The 24321-nt window shown below is 40.6% G+C and overlaps 1 protein-coding gene across 16 annotated transcripts in view; it reads right to left on the reverse strand.

The window, feature by feature from the left end:
- PDE4DIP (phosphodiesterase 4D interacting protein) overlaps positions 1-24321 on the reverse strand; it is a 238169-nt gene that overhangs the window by 94634 nt on the left and 119214 nt on the right. For 15 of the 16 annotated variants that reach the window (XM_061409396.1, XM_061409386.1, XM_061409248.1 and 12 more), the window contains 4 exons: positions 17965-18041; positions 15372-15495; positions 15011-15186; positions 9818-9935 (listed from right to left, as the gene is read on the reverse strand). In XM_061409396.1, coding sequence (XP_061265380.1) covers positions 9818-9935; positions 15011-15186; positions 15372-15495; positions 17965-18041 — 495 coding nt within the window. Of the gene's footprint in view, positions 1-3965; positions 4254-9817; positions 9936-15010; positions 15187-15371; positions 15496-17964; positions 18042-24321 lie in introns of those variants that run through there. The other variant, XM_061409366.1, reaches the window with a different exon arrangement.

The following is a 24321-nucleotide window of genomic DNA, read 5'->3' on the forward strand; positions in this document are numbered from 1 at the left end:
CACTTGCGTGCATGCCAAGTTGCTTCAGTCATGTCTGACTCTGTGATCCCATTGTAGCCTGCCAGACTCCTCTGTCCATGGGATTCTCCAGGCAAGAATACTGGAGTGGATTGGGGTTGCCATTTCCTTCTCCAGGTGATCTTCCACACCCAGGGATCAAACCTGTGTCTCTTATTTCTCCTGCATTGTCAGGCTATTATATCTTAAAATTTTATTTCATTCTTTTGTTGCTGTTGTTCAGTCACTAAATTGTTTCTGATTCTTTGCAACCCCATCAACTGCTGCTGCCAGGCTGCTCTGTCCTCCACTGTCTCCCAGAGTTTGCTCAAATTCATGTCTGTTCAGTCAGTGATGCCATTCAACCATCTCTTCCTCTGCTGCCCCCACCTCCTCTGGCCTTCAATCTTCCCCATCATCAGGGTCTTTTCCAATGAGTTGGTGCTTCGCATCAGGTGGCCAAAGTATTGGAGCCTTCGTTCTTTTGCCTTAGCACAAATCTTTCATTCTTGGTTGCCCTCTAGCAGCCTCATATCTTAAGTAATAGAGTTCCATAATAGTTAGTCCTCTCACCTTCTTTCTCCTCTACTCATTCCTCCTTCCAGATTAATCTTTCTAAGACATCTCAATATATTGTTTTCCTGCATAGTAACCTGGAGACCTAAAGACTTAACCCACAATTATAAATCTCTTGACCTGCCATCTAAGGTCTTCTGACTCCAGCATTATCCTATGTATCCAGCCTAAACTCACTGTCTCCCTCACATCCTCACTATTCCACCTACTGCTTCCTTACCCTGAGATTTCCTACCTCTCTCTTACCTACTTGTAACACTCTTTCCCACTGTTACCACCTCCATTTGTCAAAGCCCTATCCAGCCTCAAGTATTTCCTTTAAGCTGCCTTTCTTAATCCCTTCCTATCTTTCTCTTCTCTGAACTTCCAAAGTACTTTTTATACCCATAGTAATATGTGTGTCATTTTGCCTTCTCCCCTTAGGCAGATAAGCTCCTTAAGAAGAGGAACCACACTTTACTCATCGTGTTATCTTCTGAGGTACTCCATTGGATGAATAAATAAATTGATGTCTATTATTTTTTAAATCTCTTATTAAAATCCTGTTTATTTCTCACAGACCAGAATCTTCACTGCCCACCCAGCCCCTTTCTTTGATTTTTTTTTCCTTTCTCCTCTGCCTTGTATTCTGTTTCCATCAGAGGTTTTCTTATCTTCCAATTAGATTGTAATCCCTAGAAGTCAGAGACTAACTGTATGTTTTTGTCTTCTCTTCCTTCACCTTACAGTACCTTGTGCATTGTAAGTGCTCAGGAAATAAAGTTGCAAAGAAACCCCTCATTTTTCCACCTCCTCTCCTGCTCTAACAGAACTATGATTGCCTTGGGTGATAAAGCCTGTTTCTGAGACACGTTACCGATGAAGGCTTGTCTGGAAGACACCGACATTAAATGATGATTTATAAATGAGTCTCTAGCTTCAATTTCATCAGCTTAAGAAGGGGATACTGAAAAACTGCTGTATAAAAAAAAAAAAAATCTCTTTACATGAAGTTGGCTGGAGCTGCCTGAGCTGCTAATCCTTGAAAGGTTTTTAGTCTCTGCCTTGAGCATTTAGAGTGCATTCTTGCCTTAACCTTCTACACCAGATGTCTCCATGGTAACACTGGAATGTTAGCTATTTTAGGAAATCTGCCTCACTGCATGCAGTGATATTTACATTAGGTTCGAAACGAGGCATAAATGCGATGGCTCGAGTGGCTGCTGCTTTGTGTGAGGAGGAAGGTCCTGATGGCCTAATGGATGACTCCCCTACGTCTGTTGTCCTGTGTCATTTTTTAGGCCAACCACAGTGTAATCACACAATAAAAATGGTGTTTATATAATACTGGTGGGGGGGAATGCAGAGGAGAAAAAAAGAAACAAAGCAAGAATTTCTCCAGATATTCCTTTGCAAGGATATTATCTCGTCTCCTGCCTTCATACCCTTCGGGTCTGATTTCATTTAAAAAGTTCTTTTAAATAAAGCTTCTACCATTCTGTAGAAAGTGGCTACCCTGATGGCTCAGCAGGTAAAGAATCCACCTGCAATGCAGGAGATGTGGATTCAATGCTAGGTCATGGAAGATCCCCTGGAAGAGTGAACGGCAACCCATTCTAGTATCCTTGCCTGAAAAATCCCATGGACACAGGAGTCTGGCAGGCTATAGTCCGAAGGGTCACAAAGAGTCGGATGCGACTGAGCAGGCACATTGGATTCTGAAGAAGAGAATAATATCAATAACTAGAACAACTGACGGCTTTTGCCTGCAACTTTGTGGATACCTTCACTAAGGAAGAGAAAAACACTTTGTAAACTGCACTTTATTAGGTTTTCTGAGTCCCTAGTAAGAAAGATGTAGAGCAGTTGCCATGGCCTGACAGCTCCATCATGAAGCTCCTGAGCAGGGTGGTCACAACATGCTGTTGATCTGAATGGACATGGAGCATTGAAAGCAAACGTGGAGTGTTGCCAATCCATGGCATGTCGAGGTTGTGGCATTGTTGTTGTTGTTCTATGGAGTTAATTATATAAAAGACGTTCATAACAATTCTCCAGGTACACTCCAGCTAAAATGGATGCTAATAAAGAATCCGCCTACCAAACTGGAGACGCGGGTTCAATCCCTGGGTTGGAAAGGAGAAGGAAATGGCGACCCGCTCCAGTATTCTTGCCTGGAAAATCCCATGGACAGAGGAGCCTGGGGGGCTACAGTCGGTAGGGTTGCAAAGAGTTGGACACAACTTAGAGGCAACAACAACGCACAATGTTCTGGTGGAATGAAAAAGGCAAACAGCTAGAGGGATAGTAAAACAAATTAAATCAAATAATTTTTATCAAAACTGTCTTTCTTATTTGAGGAAGACTCTGAAGTAAACTTCAGAGATTTTTTCTCTGAAGCTCAGAGATTATTTCTCAGTCCAGACTTTCGTACTGGGATTACATGAGAAGTAAAATATTTATCTATGGGAGGAGGGGTAAGATGAGTGTCTTACATTTGAACAACTCAAACCTAGAAGTGTATGAGTTGTGAGCTGTCTTTCTTCTGAAGCCAAGGTGTGGAGTTCCCAATTGGGAGGGCCGGGAAGAGGTGGCGGAGAAGGCGATGGCACTCCACTCCAGTACTCTTGCCTGGAAATTCCCATGGACGGGGGAGCCTGGTAGGCTGCAGTCCATGGGGTTGTGAAGAGTCAGACACGACTGAGCGACTTCACTTTCATTTTTCACTTTCATGCATTGGAGAAGGAAATGGCAACCCACTCCAGTGTTCTTGCCTGGAGAATCCCAGGGACGGGGGAGCCTGGTGGGCTGCTGTCTATGGGGTTGCACAGAGTCAGACACGACTGAAGTGACTTGGCGGCAGCAGCAGCAGCAGCAGGGAGGAGGTGGAGGAAGTGAATCACTCCTCAGAACTCAAGCTCCTTTGTTCCCTAACATCTGTAAGGGGTTTTGGGGATGGCTTTGCTGGAGATGAAAAAATTCTTCAGTCTCTGTGGAGCAGGCCCAGAGCTTAGAAGTTTAACTTGTGCCTTTCACATAGTGGAGGTGTGGCTCCTGTGGTGACAGGAGGCATGGCAGATTACAGTTTGAGTATAATACAGTAGAACTAAGATGCTGTTATTGTTAGCAAACAAGGATAACACCTGCATCCAGGGCTTCAGTTCAGTTCAGTTCAGTCGCTCAGTCATGTCTGACTGTAATCCCATGAACTGCAGCACGCCAGGCCTCCCTGTCCATCACCAACTCCTGGAGTTTACCCAAACTCATGCCCATTGGGTCGGTGATGCCATCCAACCATCTCATCCTCTGTTGTCCCCTTCTGCTCCCGCCTTCAATCTTTCCAGCATCAGGGCTTGGGGTGTCACAAATAAGGAGTTGTCACACTTCACTATATAGGCAAAGTGCTCTATAACTGGTTTTATAATATTCTTTACTTTTATCTAATCCACAGAATGGGCTAGGTTGAAGCAGTTAATAGATGCACTGAACCATGATTTGCTATCCCAAGCGCATGCATGTCCAACTTTGTGTGACTCTATGGACTGTAGCCTGCCAGGCTCCTCTGTCCATGGAATTCTCTAGGCAAAAATACTGGAATGGATTGCTGTTTCCTCCTCCAGGGAATCTTTCCAATCCAGGGACTGAACCAGCATCTCTTTTGATTCCTGCCTTGGCAGGCAGATTCTTTACCACTGAGGCACCTGGGAAATGACATCAGTGATCTGCTCAGTCAATCCTGCATCTCAACAACCACCAGGATTGTCTTTCTATAATGCCACTTCAAAGGCTTTTATTTCCTTTGCTTTTTTTTTTTTTAATTTTTAGTTCTTCATTACCTAGAACAGCAGTCCCCAACCTTTCTGACACCTGGGGATAACTTCATGGAAGACAATTTTTCCATGGACTAGGGGTGGGGGGATGGTTTCATGATGATTCAACCTCATTACATTTATTGCACACTTTATTTCTAATCTAATTCTGCCACTGATCTGGTAGGAGGTATCATTCTGCAGCCCAGAGATTGGGAACCCCGCACCTAGAACATGAAGTCCTTTGCTTGACATTTATGGGACTTTCCGGCTATATATTCCATCATTCTTCAACACTTTTCGTATATTTGGTAATACCAATGACTCCCAATTCCTTGAGTGTGTTCCATACCATTGTACATATTGTTCCCGTGCCTAGAATGCCTTTCTCTTACTGTCTATCTAGGGACTCAGTCTTTAAGGCCCCAGCTTCAGGCTGACTTCCAAGTGAGGCTTTCTCTGACTTCCAAAGATAGAGATAATCCCTTTCCTCTCTGGGTCCTCTTAGTACTATGAGTATATTTCTTATATTTCTCTCCATTTGTTATGCTGCATTTTAATATTTTGTTTATATGCCAATCACTTATTGGATTTTAAACCCTTTGAAGGCCAGGATGCCCAGACCAGTGGTTCTTATCAAGAAGCCATATCCTAGAATGCATTGGAAATTTGTGGGGCATTTCTTGTTTCAATGATGAGTGGGGCTAGAGGTACAACATAACTGGCAATAGGCAGGACAGAGCCTTGTCCCCAAATGTGAATGACTTTCAAATGTTCCACTGGGCACTAATGGAAATAATCAAATTGTTTATATAATCATCTGAATCTAGGACTTAGTTCCGTTGTATACAGGAACACAATATTAATATACTCTGAATCTTCTATGAATTAAACTGATATGTAAATTAAAGGAGGATTATGTTAGTTCTTTTGGAGAAGGAAACGGCAACCCACTCCAGTGTTCTTGCCTGGAGAATCCCAGGGACGGGGAGCCTGGTGGGCTGCCATCTATGGGGTAGCACAGAGTTGGCCCCGACTGAAGTGACTTAGCAGCACCAGCAGCATGTTAGTTCTTTATTGGAAATTTTACCAAGAGCTTTTCACCTTGACATTGCCACTTGCTGTTTTTGAATTGCCAATGTAATATACCTGCATTAGACTGTATTTGAAGCTGTGACTCCACATACAAGCATCTGCTTATTTCTTTATATCCTTTAATAGATCTGTGCCTTAAAATTTACATATTAATATGACCACTGGTTTATTATAAATTAATCTCTTTTTATGTTTCATGTAGTTCAGTATCTAATTTACTGGGTTGCTATGAGACTTAAATTGAGTTAATATATGAGGTATTTAGAGGAGTAGCACCTGGCACACAGAAAATGCTACCATATATGCTGATGTTATTACTATAGAAAAGTTGTTGAATATTCATTGATAAATATTTTAAATTATACTTGGAATAGGTATTAAGAAATCCTGTGACTACTTTTAGGTCTCAATATTATAATAATCTGAATCATTAGAATATAACTACATGATCCCAAGATGTTATAGAAAGTGCTTCAATATTTTTTTGTGTGTCTAGGAGACTAAAATGAGATTATGATTCTCTTTGTGACCAATTTACCCTGAAGGATTCACACTCTGCTGTGGTCTTCCTGGGGAGCAATAACACAAACTGGTAACTTTGAGTTTGGTCTTTGCCTATGAACCAGTTTTACTATGTGCAAGGGTAACAGGTCCAAAGGGATAACTGTGACCATTAATCTCACAAATATGCTATATTTAATAATTTTATATTTGTCTTTAGTCAGACAAAGATAGGTGCAATGTGAGTCAAGTCTGCAATATCCGACTCGATGACTATGTCTTTTTTAGCTGCTACTCATTTTAAGAATAGCCTTACTCTCGTCCAGGTTGTTGACATGCGTAATGATAACAGTAGTTACCATGTTTTGAGCACTGTGGCGTGCTGCGATTCACGGGGTCGCAGAGTCGGACACGACTGAGCGACTGAACAACTGAACTGAACTGAGGCACTATAAACATATTATTTCTAATCCTTACAAAGACCTGTAATCATTACAGAGAAGGAAACTGTACTTGGAAGGGCTATGTAACTTATTCAGGGCCATTCATCTAAAAAGTGTTTATGTTGGAATCAAATGCCAAAACCTGAGCTCATTCTTTCATACCACTCTGCTTCCCTAATTAAAACTCAAGAGACTTCATATTAGAATTGGTTCTTGAAGGACCAAGATTATTTCTCTAAAAAGGACTTGACTGTATCCTTTCATTATGACAATCTGAACCACTTGAGCATGGCTAAATAGTCCCAAATATAGTCCCAAATTTCAAATTTCTTTCTGTTTAGGCCATAGAATGTAAGACAGAAACACTGTGACCAAAACATTGTTTTCTTTTGGAACCTGGACACACACTGAGAGAAGCTTTCAGAGGATTATCTGAATGCTCACTATAAAGCTGACTCTCTGGCCAGTCTTCTTTGGGCTGTTTAGAGATGATGATTGGGCTTCCCAGGTGGTTCAGTGGTAAAGAACCCATCTGCCTGCTAATGCAGGAGACTCGGGTTCAACTTCTGGGTCGGGAAGACCCCTTGGAGAAGGAAATGATAATATAAAATAATTCTATGTATACTGAGCAGCACTTGGTGCCAATTTATTTTTTCCTTCCTAAGGCACAGACCCAAAGGGAGTAACTAGAAAGTGAACTATGGGAGGCTTTCTCTCCTCCACATTTGAGAGGACCTACTGTCAGAGGCCCTCTATGGCAGAGCTTTCCATCTTGGGTGTTCTGGACAACACCTAAAAAAGTGGCCCACCCCTGTGCTGAGATGTCATGCCGTCAGGTCTCAGGTGGTGGGTAGGTCAGAAGGTAGACACAGGTAATCACCTCTAACCATGACCAGCCTCAGTCACTTACTTCAGAGTAACAGAGACCCTCAATCAACTGGTCCCAGCAACATTAAAGAAGCATATCAAGTTAGTACAATTTATGTGACTTGATGTATTTCTTTTCTCTGCTCACCCAATGTTATTATCCTCTAGACACTGTACTTAACTTATTCTAAGCATTCCTTTAGGATAGATTGGTAAATAATTTAGTCTCTTTGAAATTATAATTTTTCTGTTCAAGTCTGTTTTAAAAACTGATACCAACTCAATTCCCCTTATTAGCATTCAAATATTGAACTACATATACTCATTTCAGTGCTTATGTAAATATGTGTACATAAATATATCACATCAATGTGTCTGTAAATATAAAACTAGAACAATGAGAGTGATTTTATTACAGAATTTACATGAGTATTTTTCTTTGAAAGTGCTTATCTTGGGGACTACACACTTTCCCCAGTGATGCTGAACTCAGAATGTCAAAATTATAAGGATCCTTTGGAGATTATTTGTGCTAATTTTTCCCATTTTACACATATGGAGGCTGAGAAGTGATGTATCCATAGAAGTGACTATCCATAGTTAATAAAGAAAGAATCGGGACAGAAATACAATTCTTCTAGTTTCCAACCAAGTTATTTCAAATTTTAAAATGTTGTGGGTATGGAACAGTCTTATGGACTCTGTGGGAGAGGGAGAGGGTGGGAAGATTTGGGAGAATGGCATTGAAACATGTAAAATATCATGTATGAAACGAGATGCCAGTCCAGGTTCAATGCACAATACTGGATGCTTGGGGCTAGTGCACTGGGATGACCCAGAGGGATGGTATGGGGAGGGAGGAGGGAGGAGGGTTCAGGATGGGGAGCACATGTATACCTGTGATGGATTCATTTTGATATTTGGCAAAACTAATACAATTATGTAAAGTTTAAAAATAAAATAAAATTAAAAAAAATGTTGTGGGATCTTCCATATATTTCAATATATATGCTGCAAAAAGCCTATGAACTTTAATTTTTACTCATATCTATGAACTTACATGTATGCACATCATTTTCTGAGTTTGTTAACCAGAGCTTTCCAACCAAAATGGATTTAGAGTCCAAGGGGTTGATAGTGCAGTCAAGATAGTGATTTCTTCTGCCCTCATTGTGGTCTAAACACCCAGGCTGGCCACTTTCAAGTGAGAGGTTCCATCCGTTTCTGCCGCCCCTTATAAATATTATCATTTGCTACTATTTAAAACTATAATTAATGAATAAATTTATTGCAGGGTCTCAAGTTTAAAAACTGTATTTCTTTTATACTGGTCATAGCTATTGAAAACATTTTTTTGCTTATTTGAATTTTCAGATTTTATTTTATGTAATTGCTATTTATGACTTGAGTAATAAAAAAGAACAGTTGATAAGGAGAAAAATGAGAAAAAGTCACTTAAGCAACTTGATTATGTTGTAAATCATTTCATTTTCTACATGTTTATTATTATTAGCTATTTTTTGTCATGATATGGGAAAGGTGGAAAACACTGCTTTATACGCATTGTTAGCCCTACTCTTTTTAACCTGATTCCAACCTTTGTATATGTGACCAATAAATTAAATTGCACATTTTGCTTCATCATTGATCTAAGATTTGTAAGAATACCTAGTAATTATTTATGTTGCTTGAGCAGAGATGGATCCTAGGGTTCCTTCATAAAGTATATTTTTAGTAAATTAAAAGTTGAATGAAGAAGAGGAGCTCCTTCTGAGGTAACCTCCAAGAACCACCATACAGATTAATGCAATTACTTTCACAGCGGTGAGGGTTCTTTGCTCAATATTAAAACCACGCTGTATTCTGTATTGCTATACATCACTCAGTGTGGCAGGCAGAATCCTGAGACGGCCCCTGGGATCATCACCTCCTTGTATCCACACCTTTGTATAATCCCCACTCCTTGAATGTGGGGAGACCTGTAACTTGCGTCTAACCAACAGAAAATGGCAAAGGTGAGGGATATCGCTACATAGTTATGCAATATTATATGGCAAAAGTGCAGGGGTGTGGCAGATGTAATTAAGATCCCTACTCAGTTGACTTTAAGTTAACCGAAAGGGACAGTACACTGATGGCTTGACTTAATCAGGTGAACCCCTTAAAAGAGTGTCGAGAAGTAAGAGACTGTCTCTCTCCACTGCTCCTGTGAAGAAACTAGCTGCCATAACTTCTACAGTCGCACAACCATATTCTTCCAACAACTTGAGGGAGCTTAGAAGTGGATCCTTCCCTAAGTGAGCCTCTGGCTGAGAAAGCAGCCCAGCTGACACCTTGATTTCAGACTTGTGAGACCCTGAGCAGAAAAGTTAGCTAAGTCATGCCTGGACTCTTGACCCACAGAAACTCTGGAGTAATAAATACATGTTGTTTTGAACCACTGAGTGCAGTAATTGCTTACACAGCAATAAACACTAACACATTTATATGTAAAGCTGGGCTCCCAAAAGCATGAAGCAGGTGCCTCAGGAAGTACAGCCCAAACCTCACCTGCACTTCCATGTCAGCTGGCTCCTCCAACAGACGTAGCAGTTGTTGTTTCTCTTGAGACAGCTGCTCTACAAGTTTCTCCTGTGCAGTCAGGCTTTGACTCAGTTCTTCAATTTTTCTGGAGCAAAGGAAAAGTAAGAACAACAATTATGGTCATGATACATTACTAACTTTATTTTTCAGCCCACTCCAAAGATAGCATGGTCTGGTACAGTAAGTTTTTACCTTTTTAAAATCATTGAACTCTTTGATACTTTTCTTCAGTAAGCCATGCATTCTCTGCCCCAGCCCCCCAACATACACACAAATGAGTTTTTTGCTTACATTGTCATAATGTAAGTAAGGTTCATAGACCTCCTGAAGCCAATTCATGGATCTATAGACCATAAGTATAAAACTCTTAGAAGTTGTGGGTCTTTTTATTTGTTATTGTTGTTGCAGTTAAAAAACAATTATCAAGTAACCATTATGCATATGGGCTTCCCAGGTAGCAAGGTGGTAAAGAATCCACCTGCCAATGCAGGAGACGAGAGATGTGGGTTCGATCCCTGGGTAAGGAAGATCCCCTGGAGGAGGAAACGGCAACCCACTCCAGTATTCTTGCCTGAAGAATCCCTGAAGAGGAGCCTGGTGGGCTACAGTCGATGGGGTCGAAAAAGAGTCAGACATGACTAGGCACACATATACACATTATGTATATAATTCAATGCGTCCCCAATGTACTGGTGATATAAAGTTGGAAAATACACAATCTCTACAGAAAGTTAAACTTTTTTTGGTGTGTGTGCCAAGAGTCTTGGGAATAGGGAGTCACAGATATATCAACAGATAGACTACAATAAGTGCTACCCTACCAGAGGTATGAACCAAATAGTACAGTGAGTATTGTCATGCAGCTACCGGAAGAAAGATAAAGAAGAAGTCATTCATTTGACTTGGAGGAGCCTGAGGGAAGCTCAGGAGAAGAGATTTTGAAGACTGGATTGTTTTATAGGCTCAGAGGAAGAAGTTTAAATAAAGGAATGAAGGTATGAAGATACAAGATATATGGGGAAGAGTTACTGGCAGGGAAAAGGCTGGTGGGAAGAGACAATGGCTAGAGAAGAGGCTGGAAATTCAGACCAGAATTCAGTTGTCAAAGACTGCATGCTGTGCTGATGTATATAAACCCAGGTTCAAATCAACAGTTTTGTGCAAGGCGTATCTTGCTGTTTCTCTGTGTGTAAGTCTGAGCACTAGAGATACCTGTCCTTGGAAAACATGCTGGTAATAGATGTAAAATTTCCGATTGTAATTATTATTCCTGTGTGTGTGGCTTCCCAGGTGGCTCAGTGGTAAAGAATCTGCCTGCCAATGCAGGACATGCAGGAGATGCAGGTGTGATCCCTGGGTCAGGAAGATCCTCTGGAAAAGGGAATGGCAACCCACCCCAGTATTCTTGCCTGGAGAATCCCATGGACAGAGGAGCCTGGCGGGCTACAGTCCCAGGGGTCACAACTGAGCACGCATGCAACACAGCATATGTTAAGACAGTGACAGCACCTTGGCAGGAAAATGGTATGGCCAAAAGGTTACGGGCACCAGAAAGTCAAGTAGGAATCTCATAGACAAATTATAAATTAATTTAAGGTATGAGCATCAGCTTAGACTTGGGGATGAGAAAGGACTTTTAAAACTTAAAAATGTATATGAATGTAAGTTGCAATGGTAGTTATGATGACGAATGTGGACTTCCTATTAACTTCCCCATGGTATCTGTGCTAGAACATCTCTACTTTTCTCAAGCCTCAGGCCTCACTATTCCCTTTGACCCTCAGTCTCTACAGATGATCTACTTTCCTACTTTACAAAGCTATTCAAGGCCATCTGACATGAACTCCCTCAATTTGTTAGGTACGTCTGTCTTTTTTTTTTCCTTTTGGTTTGACAAGTGTTCACTGGAATACAGAGATGGGACAGAGTCTCAGGTAATCTAGCAGAGAAGATCTGAAGGAAAATACGACAATGCACAGAAGACTGTGCACTGATGGCTGTGTATACAAAACAAGGACTTCCCAGGCGGCGCAGTGCTGAAGAATCCACTTGCCAATGCAGGAGACACAGGAGATGCAGGTTTGACCCCCGGGTCAGGAAGATGCCCTGGAGTAGGAAATAACAACCCACTCCAGTATTCTTGCCTGGAAAATTCCATGGACAGAGTAGCCTGGAGGGTTACTGTCTATGGAGTCACAAACAGTAGGACATGAATTAGTGACTGAGCATGTATGCATACAAAAGAAGAATATAAATACTTAATTCTGTCACAAAAGCCTTCACAGAAGTAAGCATTGATGGCTTCAAGAGTTTTGAAGAATGAACAAGAGTTCACCAGGAGGGGAAAACACAGATGTTTCCCCACAAAGGAAGAGCATGAACGAAATTCTGGGTACCTGACATAGCACTGTATGCTTCTGGAGGTGGTGTGCCTTCAGGGTCTGGATTCCAGCAAAGCCTGAAGCCATGTTACATAACTCTCTAAATGACAATTTCTTCCTTTATAAAATATAATAATCCCTATCTTATGGGATTGTTAACTTTATGAGAGAATTAAACTTTATAGGAGAATTAAACAAGAATATAAAGGACTCAGCTCAGTTATACAGTAAGAGCCCAGCAAACCTTAGTCATCATTATTATTATTAGTCTGCTGCTGCTAAGTCGCTTCAGTCATGTCTGACTCTGTGCGACCCCATAGACGGCAGCTCACCAGGCTCCCCCGTCCCTGGGATTCTCCAGGCAAGAACACTGGAGTGGGTTGCCATTTCCTTCTCCAATGCATGAAAGTGAAAAGTGAAAGTGAAGTCATTCAGTCGTGTCCGACTCTTAGTGACCCGATGGACTGCAGCCCACCAGGCCCTCCGTCCATGGGATTTTCCAGGCAAGAGTACTGGAGTGGGGTGCCATTGCCTACTAGTCTAGAATCAGTGAAATGTGAAGGAGTCATGGTAGGGGATGAGTCTAGGGGAAATCAGGGGTCAGAACATAACAGGCTTTGATGGCCACACTAAGAACAGATCTTACTTCCTAAAGATGTTGGGAACTTTCCAAACGGCTCTGCAATAATATGATCAGATTTGTGTCTCAAAAAGATCACACTGGTCATCGGTCACTGTGTGTACACTGTGTGTTTTTCACCTATCCAGTTAAAAACCACTTACGGCTTTTTATGCCACCGTAGTATCATGCATTGAAGAGGGTAAATATTTGTCAATTTCATTTCAAAACTGCTCTGAATTGTTAGATTGGGATGAAACGGAGAAGGGCAGGACCAGAAGAGAACATTTAAGAAGTTGCTCCAATAACCAAGACACAGCCCTGCCCTCAACAATTGCCCACTTACATTTATGAGAAAATTCAAGTTCCTTTTAAATACAAAGCCAGCACAGTCAGATGCCCTTTTCCAAATACAGCTTACCTCTCACTGGTCTTTCCCAGACCCTCCACTCTGGTCCTGTAGAACTAATTCTTTGTCCTGAAATATGCCTGTCTCTGAGTCTCCCCTCAGTGGTGTTTCCTCCTGCATAGGACCTTTCCCCTCCCTAACCACTTCCTACATTGTTTCTTTCAACTCCTATTCACTCTTCAAAATCCACCTCAGATTTCACCTCCTCCAGGAAACTTTTTCTTTCTTTCTTTCTTTTTTTTTTAATGTATCCTGGAAATGTTCTAGGGTTCCATCTGTTTTATTTTTTTTTAATTTAATTTTTTAACTTTACAATATTGTATTGGTTTTGCCATATATCAACATGAATCCGCCACAGGTATACACATGTTCCCCATCCTGAACCCTCCTCCCTCCTCCCTCCCCATACCATCCCTCTGGGTCGTTCCAGTGCACCAGCCCCAAGCATCCAGTATCATGCATCGAACCTGGACTGGCGACTCGTTTCATATATGATATTATACATGTTTCAATGCCATTCTCCCAAATCATCCCACCCTCTCCCTCTCTCACAGAGTCCAAAAGACTGTTCTATACATCAGTGTCTCTTTTGCTGTCTCGTATACAGGGTTATTGTTACCATCTTTCTAAATTCCATATATATGTGTTAGTATACCGTATTGGTGTTTTTCTTTCTGGCTTACTTCACTCTGTATAATAGGCTCCAGTTTCATCCACCTCATTAGAACTGATTCAAATGTATTCTTTTTAATGGCTGAGTAATACTCCATTGTGTTTATGTACCACAGCTTTCTTATCCATTCATCTGCTGATGGACATCTAGGTTGCTTCCATGTCCTGGCTATTATAAACAGTGCTGCGATGAACATTGGGGTACATGTGTCTCTTTCAATTCTGGTTTCCTCAGTGTGTATGCCCAGCAGTGGGATTGCTGGGTCATAAGGCAGTTGTAGTTCCAGTTTTTTAAGGAATCTCCACACTGTTCTCCATAGTGGCTGTATTAGTTTGCATTCCCACCAACAGTGTAAGAGGGTTCCCTTTTCTCCACACCCTCTCCAGCATTTATTGTTTGTAGACTTTTGTATCGCAGCCATTCTGACTGGCATGAAATGGTACCTCATAGTGGTTTTGATTTGCATTTCTCTGATAATGAGTGATGTTGAGCATCTTTTCATGTGTTTGTTAGCCATCTGTATGTCTTCTTTGGAGAAATGTCTATTTAGTTCTTTGGCCCATTTTTTTATTGGGTCATTTATTTTTCTGCAATTGAGCTGTAGGAGTTGCTTGTATTCCAGTGGCACCCTGCTCTTGAGTAGATGACAATCCTATACACCCCAGAGTATCCCATGTTACTCCTATCAGAGAACTTATTAATAATGTATAACGTGTCTTGATGACAGGAAATGGGTCTTTCATCTCTGTAACCTGAGTGCTTAGTCCTTTGTCTGGCATACAGCAGGTGCTCAATCCATGTGAATAAGTGATCATGTCTCTTGTTCACTATCATTTGACCATTGTTCTACTTACACCTACTTAAATCTCCTGATTGCCAGCAAGTCAGTTCTGTTAATGGATACCATTAAAGACTCAACCCTAAAGAGAGATTCTTTACTTAGGGGAGCCATAAAGTCTTGGAAATGGTGAAGGCCCACCGTAAGTCCTTGAAAGGCAACAGTGTAGCTGCCATATACTCTCACAGGCTTGAAAACAGGCAAAAGACAAGTAGCAAATACAGTACCAAAGGTACCTACTTGTCCCTCTGGGCCAGGGCCTCAGTGTACTGGTCAGATTTGACCCGGTCTCCTGGTATATCTTCCCTCTCCTTGGTGACTCCCTTCAGTTTCTCTGAGAGCTCCAGGTTACACTCTTTCTCTGCTTCCACCAGAGCCGCCATCCGTGCGGCTTCATTTTTTGCTAGTCTGGACTCCTGCAAGGAGGCACAAAAAAGAATGAAAACCAAGCAGCTGCAGAGCCCCCACCTAGGTTAGGAGCCCTGAAACACAGGGACACTTAAGGACCTTAGGAAGGAAAGTAGAGAGGGAAAAGGTGAAGGCCAGGAGGCAGAGCAGTCAGGAAAGAGGTAAAAGGGGACCCGTAGCTGGGGATACTCACCTCTTGCAGAAGCTGGATCTTATTCTCCAGGAGCTCGTAAACATGCTCCGTCTCCTGCTGTCTCTCCTCAAACTGGCGCCGGAGCTCAGCTTCATTATGGCTGTTGATATTCTCTGCATCAGCGCTAAAACCACAGAACATCAGCCAGTCACAGCCAGCTATATAACTTAGCAAGTGGACCCACTCAGGCTGTTTCAGTAATTCTGAATCACACTGGTGAGAAGAAATTATTTGTGGAACAGCAATTATTCATGGAACTGCTCATTCCAACTTTTCAGATAATCTTTTAGGAACTCTAATTTGTATTGCTTGTCAATCAGAATATAATACTTGACACCCAAGAAGCTTCACTACTGCTACAGCTTTAAGAGGAAAAGCTTTCAGTTGAAAGGCAGGCAGTCATCAAATGGCTTAGAACTCAGCATCCATGTTCACTGCCACCTGTCCCTGGACTTTTCCATTTGGACTGCTCTCCCAGAGTCCTTTGCTCATTCCTTGATTTCTCGCTATTTGAATTTAGAGTGTTCCTTCCATTTAGGTTGCTGGAACAGAATATCCATTTGGACAGCCATAGAAAGGCTCTTGTCCTTTCTAGCCAGTAACCTGTAGACTGTCCTGAATCTGGGCTACCTACCCAGAGTTCTATCCAGTTTCCCCATGGTCCCATGCAGAAAGTGGACATTTAATCTATGGAAGATCAGGGTTCTGGGCCAGCTTTGCTTCTCTGATGTCCTCAGGAATGAATGTCCAGGCACTAGCACGAAGCGGGTAAGGTGTCACCAGCTTATTTATAGCTGACAACAGCTGCCCTTAGATGTCTGAGGATTAGTGAAGGCAGTATCAGGTGCTGAATGATCTTAATTCCGGTTTGATTTTATTCCTGTTTTAAGCCATTTGTTGAGAACCACTGACCATCTTCTTGTTTTCACGGTACAGAGAACAATACTGAACCTTCACAGGCTCATGATAAATCAAAGGTGCTCTGTCCAAGCCCAGGAGTATTTTAATATTAGGCCCAAGAGGTTGTGTCCATGGCGACTAAATGGAGCTTCCTTAAAGATTATAGAATTCCTTGGTCGAAGTGGACACTACTCAGCACTGTCCTGGAAACTATATTTATCTTGAGTTCATGTCATTATACAGCCTTTTGGGAATAGAAGGGTCTTTGTTGTACAAGTGATACCAGTCAAGAGAATAACCTAAGAACCCCCCTAAATAGGCAGACCTCAGGAATAATCAACTTTTACTTTGACTCCATATTCCTTGATAAATGTAATAGACAACAGCAAAGTACAATATCGTAAGATTGAAGTTACACATTTTCTGAGTAACTCAGTTAGCCAGGAATGCCTGATTTAATAGGCTACAGCTGTTGTGAAGGCAGAAGTGCCTTGAACTTGATGCCAGACGTTGTGGGTTCTGCCACTCATCTGCAAAGACTTTAACACTCTGTACCTTAGCTTTCTCATTTCTAAAAATAGGATAGTGCCACCTAATAAAAGGCTGAAATGATAATTAAAAATACACTATACAAATCTCAAAATTTATAACTCAATTGGTATTTCACATTTTCCTAAAATCTATAAGCTCATTTAATGCCTTAGTAAGTAATTGAGTAATATCAGCATACTGTGTACAGCTGAGTCTAGTTTGAGTATTCTAATATTACTGGACTATCACTCTATTAATTAAGTATCAAGAAATACTGTAGAGATAGAAGGAATGCCAGATCAGATTGAATATATACTGATTCTAGGACATAATCTGAAAATTTTTAGTAAAAATTTCAGTAACATTTGTCATTTAAAACTAAGGGGTTTTTAATTATAAAAGTAACCATGCTAATAATATTGGTATATAAAAATAATCAAGTCTTCTCCCTATCACAAATTCCAGTCTCACTCTCTTGAAGACAGCAAGGTTAAAGTGTTTGGTATGTAACCCTGCAGTTTTTTCTATGCATACTCAACCAAGCACATGTACACATAGGGTGTTTGTCTTTACCCAAAGGGGCTTATATTCTAAGTATCACTCAGCACTTCACCCCTTACTTAGTGTATCAGGGACTTCCCACCTTGAAATGTTTTCAACCATTGTCCTATTGATGGATAGTTGTTTTCATTTTTTTTTGCCATTACAAAAAAATGATGTGGTTAATATCCTTATTTATTTATCCTTTTATGCTCATACTTTTATTTATAATGAATAGATTCCTTTTAGGAATTATTTGATCAAATAAAGTATTAATTTTTTACTTTCATAAGTAGTACTACATTCCAAAAATGTTACCACAATTTGCATTCTCACCAGCAGTATATGACAGTACCCATTTCCCCCGAATTCTGTGTCAACCCTGGATGCTCTTTGTAGATTACTGACTAGGTAGTTTATAGGCTTAGGTTTGATGACATTACAATCTACTTCAATGTCACTCAGACTTGCAGAGAGCCCGGAAAAGAAGGCCCCTTGTTTCAACTCCTGAATTGGATACAGCACTCAAATGCCAGAATTAAGGTTAAAGAATTTGGTTACAGCTAAATGAGCCAGACTCTGGAAAGAACCAAGAGTTCAACTAGTTCAGACTGCAACTCACCATGTTTTATCCGGATGCTGTCTCTTGTCCTGGAGTTCTCGTTTCAGGCTCTCTACTTCAACCTTCAACTCGATGTTCTGAAAAGCAAACAGGCATTAATTATCATTAACTGCCACAGACACCTGGTTAGACAGAGAAAGACAAATATTATACGATACCACTTATATGTGGAGAAGGAAATGGCAACCCACTCCAGTATCCTTGCCTGGAGAATCCCATGGACAAGAGCCTGGTGGGCTCCAGTCCGTGGGGTCGCAAAGAGTCGGACACAACTTGAGCGACTAACACACACATATGTGGAGTATAAAATATGACACAAATGAACTTATTTACAAAACAGAAACAGACTCACAGACATAGAAAACAAACTTATGATTACCAAAGTGGAGGTGGGAAGTAGGGATTAGAGTAAGGGATTAACAAATACATACCACTATACACACACATATCTGAATCACTTTGCTATACATCTGAAACTAACACAATATTGTAAATAACTAAGTAATTTTTTTAAATTTGCTATTATTACTTACAAAAACAATAGTTTTCCCTTCCTGACTGGGATAGCTGAAGTTCTCAGCCATAATCACATATTAAATTAATAATATGCCATACAAAGGAAAGAAAATAATGACACCAAAGGTGGAATATCCTGGGCACCTGCACACAAACAGATATTCAATCTAAACATTCTTCTTCTAAGTAAGTAGAAAAGAGGAATGAAAAGGAGGGGAAAAAAAATAAATACAGTTACTTCTCTAGGTTTTATCATTTTATCTATCCAAGCAAACAGACAATAAAGTTTATGAGCCTCATACAGAACTGCTAAAACAGTCTCGTCTTACAAGATTAGATTGTAAATCTTTTATTCTGGTGGATAACAATCAATTATTCTGGTGGATCAAGGTAATTTCATGGTAATTTCAAAATCTAACACATGGAAATGTAAGTACATTCCAATTTACAACATTAAATTTTAACCCTCTGTAACCATTCTCTTCAGAAAAATTCCTGCATAGTTAATCACATTTCTCCATTCTCCATTAGTAAATATTCAAATGTAAACTGTTAAATTCTATATACAGCTGAAGAGAATCTGAATTTAACTGTATTTGCTTATCTTATCACCAAATTTTGTCAGCTCTTTGTCAAGATACCTATGCAAATGTATGTACTCAAGAAAGAGTGGCTGGGGAGGAGAGACTCCCTCTCTTTCTACATGTCCCCAGAGGAGTATGGGACTTCCCTTGTGGTTCCGCTGGTAAAGAATCTGCCTATAATGGTGGAGACCTGGGTTCAATCCCTGGGTCGGAAAGATCCCCTGGAGAAGGGAAAGGAAACCCACTCCAGTATTCTGGCCTGGAGAATTAGTATCTAGAACTAGAGTATTGGGCTAAAAATGTTTACAGATTAACTGTGTTTAGTTAGATTTTCTCTTTGTTGGTAGCTTGTTTTGTTTCAGGAAACATCACTTGACTGGAATCTTAACACCAATCCATGTTAAACACAAAATTCTCCTGAACTGATTTCCATTATTGGTGCTTACTACAAAGTTCAATATACAATTAGGTTAAAAAAAAAAAAAAAAGAGAGTAACCAATTACCTGACTCCTTTCCAAGAATTTTTTTTTAAAAAGATTATCATTTTATTTGACATACCATACCTTTTTCCCCCTCCCCTTCCAGTTCTATTGAGATATATTTGACATACACCACTGTATAAGTTTAAAGGGTAGAGCATAATGACTTACATACATAATGAAATGAGCTTAGTAAACATTCATCATCCCATGAAAAGTGAAAAAGTGAAATGAAGTCGCTCAGTTGTGTCCAGCTCTTTGCAACCCCGTGGACTGTAGCCTACCAGGCTCCTCCACCCATGGGATTCTCCAGGCAAGAATACTGGAGCAGGTTGCCATTTCCTTCTCCAGGGGATCTTCCCGATCCAGGGATCGAACCCGGGTCTCCCACATTGCAGGCAGATGCTTTAACCTCTGAGCCACCAGGGAAGCCCATATAGATATAAAATTAAAGAACAGAAATTTTTTTCCAAGTCTTCAATTTTAACTCTATAAATTGATCCACTACTCATATAACCTACAATGTGGCTATTCCTTTTAAAAATAGAGGTTTAAAAAATTCTTCTCCAGTAGAAGCTGTGACACAGTGAATCCCTAAAAAACAAACAAACCACCTTTCTTAAAAATCAAGAGAAAATTTTTTGCCTGACCAGTTTAAAAAAAAAATTCTAATGCAAAATGTATCAATCCTTTCAGCATCAGAATAGATTCATTATTACCCACTATATTAATTAGGTGGAGAAGGAAATGGCAACCCACTCCAGTATTCTTGCCTGGAGAATCCCAGGGACAGAGGAGCCTGGTGGGCTGCCATTTACGGGGTTGCATAGAGTTGGACACTACTGAAGCGACTTAGCAGCAGCAGCAGCAGCATATTAATTAGCAATAGTTTTCACACTATGTTCCACAAATAAACAATATTCTACCTACAACAACTAGAGAAAGAAGAACAAACAAAATCAACGTTCAGAAAACTAAGATCTTGGTATCCAGTCCCATCACTTCATGGCAAAAAGATGGGAAGACAATGGAAACAGTGGCAGACTTTATTTTCTTGGGCTCCAAAATCACTGCAGATGGTGACTGTAGTCATGAAATTAAAAGACGCTTACTGCTTGGAAGAAAAGCTATGACCAAGCTAGTGAAAAGTGAAAGTGAAAAGCACTCAGTCATGTCTGACTCTTTGCGACCCCATGGAATTCTCCAGGCCAGAATACAGGAGTAGGATAGCCTTTCCCTTCTCCAGGAATGACCAACCTAAACAGCATATTAAAAAGCAGAGACATTACTTTGCCATTAAAGGTCTGACTACTCAAAGCTATGGTTTTTCCAGTAGTCATGTATGGATGTGAGAGCTGGACTATAAAGAAAACTGAGGGCCAAAGAAATGATGCTTTTGAACTCTGGTATTGGAGAAGACTCTTGAGAGTCCCTTGGACAGCAAGGAGATCAAACCAGTCCATCCTAAAGGAAATCAGTCTTGAATATGCATTGGAAGGATTGATGCTGAAGCTGAAACTCCAATACTTTGGCTGACTCATTTGAAAAGACCCTGATGCTGGGAAAGAATGAAGGCAGGAGGAGAAGGGGATGACAGAGGATGAGATGGTTGGATGGCATCACTGACTCAATGGACTTGAGTTTGAATAAACTCCGGGAGTTGGTAATGGACAGGGAGGCTTGGCGTGGTGCAGTCCATGGAGTCACAGAGTCAGACACGACTGAGCCACTGAACTGAACTGAAACAGACTCACAGATTTAGAAAATAAATTTTGGTTACCAAAGGGGAAAGATTGGGGGAGGGATAAATTAGAAGTTTGGGATTAACAGATACACACCACTATATACAAAATTAGATAATCAACAACGACCTACTGATTAGCACAGGGAACTCTACTCGATACTCTGTAGTAATCTATATAGGAAAACAATTTGTAAAAGGATATACATATATATGGAAAACTGAATCACTTTGCTATACACCTGAAAATAACACAATACTGTAAATCAACTACACTCCAACATAAAATAAAAATTTAAACATATCCAAAGAGAAATGGTTTTACCTGATTAGTTCTTTAAAAAAGAGAACTTAAACATTTTTTTATTTACTTATTTTTGGCTGTGCTCGTTCTTCATTGCTGCAGGGGCTTTTCTCTAGTTGCAGAGAGCAGGGGCTGCTCTCTAGTTACAGTGTGTGGGCTTTTCCTTGCAGTGGCCTCTCTTGTTGCAGAGTCCTAGGAAATTTGGGCTTTAGCAGGTGCACACAGGGGCTCAATAGTTGAGGCTCCTTGGTTCTAGAGCACTGGCTCAGTAGCCATGGCATACAGGCTCAGTTGTTCCACAGCATGTGGGATCTTCCCAGATCCAGGATTGAACCCATGTCTCCTGCATTGGCAGGCAGATTCTTTACCACTGAGCCACCAGGGAAGCCCTAAAAAAATGTACTTAATGTAAAAATGTATTAATCATTTCATCGTTAGATTAGAAGATTGCCTGTTATGTTTTCTAAGTCAATAGTTTGCACACTGTCCCACCAATATCCCACAAGACACTTTTAGGAGTGGGGGAGGGAGAAGTTTAAATTGAAAAAGTGTGGTCACAGCCTGAGAGTGTTAAAATAGTCTGCTTTGACTCTTGCAGGCCCCCCTCTCTTCCATTGTTAACAACACTCAGTGGGGAAACAGGTCATGTGGGGAATCATGAAGATGTGAAACATATATTTCTTACACTTGGTATATGCTTGTAGTCCAGCTGAGAAAAGCAAAGTTCCAAGGTATGGATTTAAAATGCTAAAGGCAATGACTGATGAGGAAGTACAGGATATAGCCTAACCCAAAGAAGGTTTAATGTCTGGATAAAGAAAGTCACTGTAGATGAGTAAATATGGTATTAAGATAGAAATTGCTATACAATCCATTCAATAGGTCACTTATTTCAAGCACAAATATTTTACATAGCAACATTCTAGAATAATTGAAAAAATTTTATCCATGATTTAATAAATAAACAAAATGTGGTATATCCATACAATGGAATGCTGTTTGGCCATAAAAAGGAATGCTATATGCTACAACATGGCTGATCCTTGAATACATTATGCCAAGCAAAAGCAGTCACAAAGCCACACATTGTATGATTCCATTTATATGAAATGTCCAGAGTAGACAAATCCAGAAAAATAAAGTCCACTGGTGATTGACTCAGGCTGGGGGAATTGGGGAGTGATGTTTAATGGGGAGGGGGTTTCCTTGTGGAGTGATAAAAATGTTCTAAAATTTACTGCCTTGATATTTGCACAACACTGAATATTCTAGAAACACTGATGAATACATTAATTGTACACTTTAAATGAGTGAATTGATGTGGTATGTGAATTTTATTTCAATTAAATTGCTATAAAATATTTTCAAAACCCCCAGGAAGTTACAGTGGTTATAATTAAATGGTAACAATGATTATATATTGTATATCATACATGCTCTTAGAACAGTCAGCACCTAAGGAACATCATTATTGTATCTGAACTAAAGAGCAAAACTATACCTTGCCTTCAAGCATTTCTAGTGGAGGTTGGCACTGGGTATTTCAAAATCTCTTTCCAATCCTGGCCCTCCTCTCCAGCCCCCACAGTTACCACCCTATGAGGTACCCCTTCCTTATCCCTGGGATAAGAATGAATAGTCTCAAAACTGATCTCTCCAACCTCAGTCTCTCTGTAACAGGAGGGAAAGGGACAGGGCACAACTTTTCACAGAATGACACAGCCCAAGGACACAACATAAATCACAAGAATCAAATGGGTTCAAGATGACAGACATGTCGACTTTAAGTAGACCTTGATCCTCAATTAGCAAGCTAAATGACACACCCAGAGGCACCATGACAGTCCCAAGGCACTGTCAAAAGACCAAGGAGTGGGCAGTGGCCCAGTTCCTGGAAATTTCCACCCCTTCCCCAAAATAGTTGGAATAATCCTCCCACTCATTGAGTTCAGTTCAGTTCAGTTGCTCAGTCGTGTCTGACTCTTTGCTACCCCATGGACATCAGCACGCCAGGCTTCCCTGTCCATCACCAACTCCCAGAGCTTGCTCAAACTTATGTCCATTGAGTTGGTATGCCATCCAACCATCTCACCCTTTGTCATCCCCTTCTCCTGCCTTCAATCTTTCCCAGCATCAGGGTCTTTTCAAATGAGTCAGTTCTTTGCATCAAGTGGCCAAAGTATTGGTGTTTCAGCTTCAGCATCAGTCCTTCCAATGAATATTCAGGACTGATTTCCTTTAGGACTGACTGGCTGGATCGCCTTGCATTCCAAGGGACTCTCAAGAGTCTTCTTCAACACCACAGTTCAAAAGCATCAATTCTTGGGCGCTCAGTTTTCTTTATGGTCCAACTCTCACATCCATACGTGACTACTGGAAAAACCATAGCTTTGACTAGATGGACCTTTGGCTGGCAAGGTAACATCTCTGCTTTTTAATATGCTGTCTAGGTTGGTCATAGCTTTGATTCCAAGCAGCAAGCGTCCTTTAATTTCATGGCTTCAGTCATCATCTGCAGTCATTTTGGAGCCCAAGAAAATAAAGTCTCTCACTGATTCCATTGTTTCCCCATCTATTTGCCATGAAGTGATGGGACTGGATGCCATGATCATAGTTTTCTGAATGTTGAATTTTAAGCCAATTTTTTCACTCTCCTCTTTCACTTTCATCAAGAGGCCCTTTAGTGGCTCTTCACTTTCTGCCATAAGGGTAATGTCATCTGCGTATCTGAG

This window comes from Bos javanicus, chromosome 3, assembly GCF_032452875.1.
Source record: "Bos javanicus breed banteng chromosome 3, ARS-OSU_banteng_1.0, whole genome shotgun sequence".
Classification (NCBI taxonomy): domain Eukaryota; kingdom Metazoa; phylum Chordata; class Mammalia; order Artiodactyla; family Bovidae; genus Bos; species Bos javanicus.